This window comes from Rhincodon typus, chromosome 5 (genome assembly GCF_021869965.1).
Source record: "Rhincodon typus isolate 14 chromosome 5, sRhiTyp1.1, whole genome shotgun sequence".
In the NCBI taxonomy this organism is placed as follows: domain Eukaryota; kingdom Metazoa; phylum Chordata; class Chondrichthyes; order Orectolobiformes; family Rhincodontidae; genus Rhincodon; species Rhincodon typus.
Genome location: NC_063336.1, coordinates 9,062,704 through 9,065,338, shown reverse-complemented (window position 1 = coordinate 9,065,338; position 2,635 = coordinate 9,062,704). Strand labels below are relative to the sequence as shown.

The window sequence follows — 2,635 nt, the reverse complement described above, 5'->3', positions numbered from 1 at the left end:
GTGTGGGTGTGCGCGTGCGCGTGTGGGTGTGCGCGTGCGCGTGTGGGTGTGCGCGTGCGCGTGTGGGTGTGCGCGTGCGCGTGTGGTGTGGTGTGCGCGCGTGTGGTGTGGTGTGCGCGCGCGTGGTGTGGTGTGTGCGCGCGCAATTCCACCCGCAGGCAACTGTGTGTAAGTGTGGTCTGTGTGTGGGTGTGTGGTGTGATGTGTGTGTGTGTGTGTGTGTGTGTGTGTGTGTGTGTGTGTGTGCAGTTTGCACATTCTCCCAGTGTCTGTGTGGGTTTCCCCTGGGCACTCTGGTTTCCTCCCACAGTCCATAGATGTGCAGGTTTAGGTGGATTGGCCATACTAAATTACCCATAGTGTCCAGGGCTGGCCTACTCCTGCTAGTTATTTCTGTGTTTCTAAGGGGTGAGGGAACATTCTAGAAAAGTACAGCCAGGCTCTTCCCCACATCCCAGCCCCTGAACCATCAATCCCATGTGGGAACGTCCATAGTCTATTCGTGATTGGTGCAGTGATTTCTACACACTTGCAAACCTCCCTGGCCGATGCTAATGGTGAAGAGGCCACTGAAGGTGCAGCTGCTAATCTGGCGTTAAGACTGCGGGGCAGAGATAGGCCTCAAGGTCAAATGCTGGTCAATTATTGTTCACAAGGGAAGATCGCAGAATGCCAGTTGCCTGTAACTTGCTGGCTCTGCCAGAGTCAGTATGAGAACAATCTCGTCAACACCAATTAATATCAGCACAAAATGGCCGCCTCTCTGACCTTCCAGGTTTCAAAGCTTGACACAAGTTGTCCTTCTGTATATACAGATTTAAATATATATTTATAAACGTCTGGACGCTCCAAAGCACCTCAAAGCCAACAAAGTGCTTTCAAAGTACAGTCATGTAGAATGTAGACTATGAAAGTTGATCCTTTCTTCCACTGGATGACAATAGAAGATCCACGTTTGACCTTATCTGTTTGAGACAAGAAAGACTATCTTCTCAGGTTTCTGCTCCCATTTGCCAATTTACAGTCCAGTTTGAGGCCATTTGGGCCTTCATCTTTGTGCTAGCTTTTAGCAATTTTACTTTGTTTATTCACTCATGAGACACAGGCATCTCTGGCTGGGCCCAGCATTTATTGCCCGTCCCTAGTTGCCCCTTGAGAAGGTGGTGGTGAGCTGCCTTCTTGAACCGCTGCAGTCCATGTGCTGTAGGTAGACCCACAAAGCCATGAGGGAGTGCTCTCCCCAACTCTTTTGCTCAGGCCTGGGATTTATTTTCCTTTTCAAGTCTTTATTATTACTAGTAAATAAGAATAACAGTATAAGATCTTATGCCCACCATTCTTGGAGCACTAGTGGTACAATGGTAGTATCCGTACCTCGGAGCCAGAAGGCCCAGTTTCAAGTCCTACCTGCTCCAGAGGTGTATAATGACAACGCTGGACGTGTTGATTAGAAAATACCTCCCCCGAACTGTCAGCAAATAGGTCACAGATTATAGTGATGAGAATGTCTGAAAAGATTTCTCCCCATCTTCCCTCTGTTCCTTTTGCCAATGACCTTAAATCTCTGACCTCCGATGATTGACCCACCCGCTAACAGAAACATTTCTCATGATCGACTTGTTTGGAACCCTCTTCAATCATGGGACACCCCTCCAGCAAATTCGTTCATTCGTGTATTCTAAAGGGAATAATGCTAAATCTCTGTCTAACTGATGGCCCTTATCCCCTGGTGTCATGCTGGAACAAGCTCCCCTCGGCCTTGACTTGCTTCCTCCAGGGTTGTGCCTACAGCATTCGACACAATATTACAGCTGTAGGAACGCAACCTCTTGTAGTGCACAGTCAGACGTTGTGTAAAACGGCCGTGACACTGTATTCTGCCCTCCATTCTGCTACCCTGATGCACTTTGTACGGTACGATCTGCTTGTATAGCACACAATACAACACTTTTCACTGTATCTCGGTACACATGATAACAATATATCAAGCTCAAAATTTGCTCTTGGGGCTGTGGTCAGTTGTGGCATAGCCATATTTATTGAGTCTGTGTGTGTGTGTGTGTGAGAGAGAAGAGAGAGGCTGGAAGGAAGCAGCACTGTGTTTATTTGAACCTTATTGTGAATATGAAATTATTAAGGAATCATATTAATTCCTTAATTAATATGCATTTGTCTTTTCTTCACTCCTAGGTAATGAAAATCAAGCCCCATCAGGGGAACCATTTAAGTCAGATGCACTTTGTAGAACACAGTAAATGTGTTTGCAGGTGAGAGTCTTTTCGTGTATAGTCTCAGTTTGTTTTACATGGGAAGCCCATCCTTTAGTTAAAACATTAAGCATTGACTCCCTGCCCTGTTGTAAACAAGTGAGCCAATTGCACACTACCTCGAGCTATCGCAGTAAACCAGGCCGTTCAGCTTATTGCTCCATGCTCTGGGGCAGGCCTAAGGTGATGCGTATTTGCTTCTTCAACACTACTTGCTGAAAACCAGCTCTTCCTGCATGTGCCTCAATGCTTTAAAGTACTGAGTGGGTTAAAGTACTGTGTTGCCTAATCAGTATTGTTTCAATATCAGTATCACATGTAACCCACTGTAATACCCAGTGCCAGAGGGGAAAGGACAGTGTGTCTGA

General features: G+C 46.6%; 1 protein-coding gene across 12 annotated transcripts in view; it reads left to right on the top strand.

The window, feature by feature from the left end:
* Window positions 1–2,635, top strand: part of vegfaa (vascular endothelial growth factor Aa) — a 43,576-nt gene that overhangs the window by 17,880 nt on the left and 23,061 nt on the right. For all 12 annotated transcript variants that reach the window (XM_048596940.1, XM_048596938.1, XM_048596941.1 and 9 more), the window contains one exon: window positions 2,191–2,267. In XM_048596940.1, the coding sequence (XP_048452897.1) occupies window positions 2,191–2,267 (77 nt within the window). The remainder of the gene's footprint in view (window positions 1–2,190; window positions 2,268–2,635) is intronic.